The sequence below is a fragment of the Phaethon lepturus genome, unplaced genomic scaffold (assembly GCF_000687285.1).
Source record: "Phaethon lepturus isolate BGI_N335 unplaced genomic scaffold, ASM68728v1 scaffold26065, whole genome shotgun sequence".
NCBI classification, from domain to species: domain Eukaryota; kingdom Metazoa; phylum Chordata; class Aves; order Phaethontiformes; family Phaethontidae; genus Phaethon; species Phaethon lepturus.
Window position 1 is genome coordinate 6,196 of NW_010541596.1, and position 1,335 is coordinate 7,530.

Sequence of the window (1,335 nt, forward strand, 5' to 3'; positions counted from 1 at the left end):
CTTTTACTTCCCTGAAGGAGCCCGGGGGCAGGAAGGATGCTTTCTTCTCCTTGCGTCCCGTTTGGTAGCCTGCTCTCATGGGTGCTGCGTGCCTACACTCCTCTGGGTTAAACGCTGCCCGTTCCCTTGCAGGGGCACAAAAAAAAGGGGCCTTCTGTCTTCTTGAAACAGAATCTGCCCCCACCCATGCATCCATTAACATTCTGTTCAGAGGGTCCGTATACATGATTTACTCCAACTTTCTGCCCTGCGAATTGATAACAAACCCCCTTTGTTTTTGTTACCCAGATTTTTGAGCAGGTAACAGAATCCAGTGGGAGTGGGTCCTGCGAGAGCCCTGCTATTCACCTCGGTGGGACACATCCCCCTTCCCTGGCCTGCAACGCTGCGGTTTCTCACAAGATAGGGTATCGGTAAAACTGAGATCGGTAAAACTGAGCGCGCAGCGAGCTCTGACCTCGCACGCGGAGCCCAGCACTGCAAAGCAGAGCTCTGCTCCTACACAAGGCACCAACCCCGCCCTTCCCAAACAGGATCGCACAGAACGGGGGCTGCCACCGCCACCCCCGGCTGCGAGAGCCCCTGCCCTCATTCAGCCACACTTGGGATGCTGGTGTGCAGGAGTCACCGTTGTGAACCCAAATCCAAAGAGCTTTCAGCGAGCCAGGACTCCGTGCAAAGCCCAAATTCATCACCCCCATCCGCTCAGCCACCGCGGGGAACGGCCACAAGCTCAGACATGTTGAGAGTCGTCTGTAGGGTCTGGCGGTCCCAGGCCTCCATCCTCCTCAGGTAGCACGCACGCTGCTCCACCGGCTTGTAGCACACGTAGCCCTGCAAGACAGATCGTGCCTCGTTACAGCAGGCAGCGGCACACACCCGCAGCAGTCTCAAGAGCCCAAAAAATGGACATTCCTCCATTTGCCCTGCGTTATCTTTCCTAACAGTGCAGAGAAAGGCACCAAACAGTAGCTGGTTGATATTTTTCCTGGTGTACACCTCCTGCTCCCACCCCAGCAGCTCTTCTCTCAGCAGCTTGGGCTCCTCTGCTCACTTCTGCGCTAACGAGGAGGGTAATTATCCCAACGCGCTTACGTTCCTGCCGTCATACAGCACCACGGCGCTGTGGTTACTCTGCGAGGTTACGTAGTAGGTCACGGTGCTCCTGGACTTGTCGACCAAGGCTGTCTGATTCCTCAGCGGGTCTTGCTGGCCCCGAAGCGTTAGCGGGACGAACTGCGAGCCAGCCTGGGCACAAAGAGAGGGGGGGCCGGTGCCCCTCACGCCGAAGGCACCCACCCTGCCTGGCAGCAGGGTGCCGGAGGAAAGGGCCGG

The 1,335-nt window shown here is 57.8% G+C and overlaps 1 protein-coding gene across 1 annotated transcript in view; it reads right to left on the reverse strand.

The window, feature by feature from the left end:
• BRICD5 (BRICHOS domain containing 5) overlaps window positions 1-1,248 on the reverse strand; it is a gene marked incomplete at its 5' end in the record, with an annotated part of 2,680 nt that extends 1,432 nt beyond the window's left edge. The window contains 2 exons of the mRNA XM_010287789.1: window positions 724-834; window positions 1,096-1,248. Coding sequence (XP_010286091.1) covers window positions 724-834; window positions 1,096-1,248 — 264 coding nt within the window. The remainder of the gene's footprint in view (window positions 1-723; window positions 835-1,095) is intronic.
• Between the last annotated feature and the right edge of the window lie 87 nt (window positions 1,249-1,335).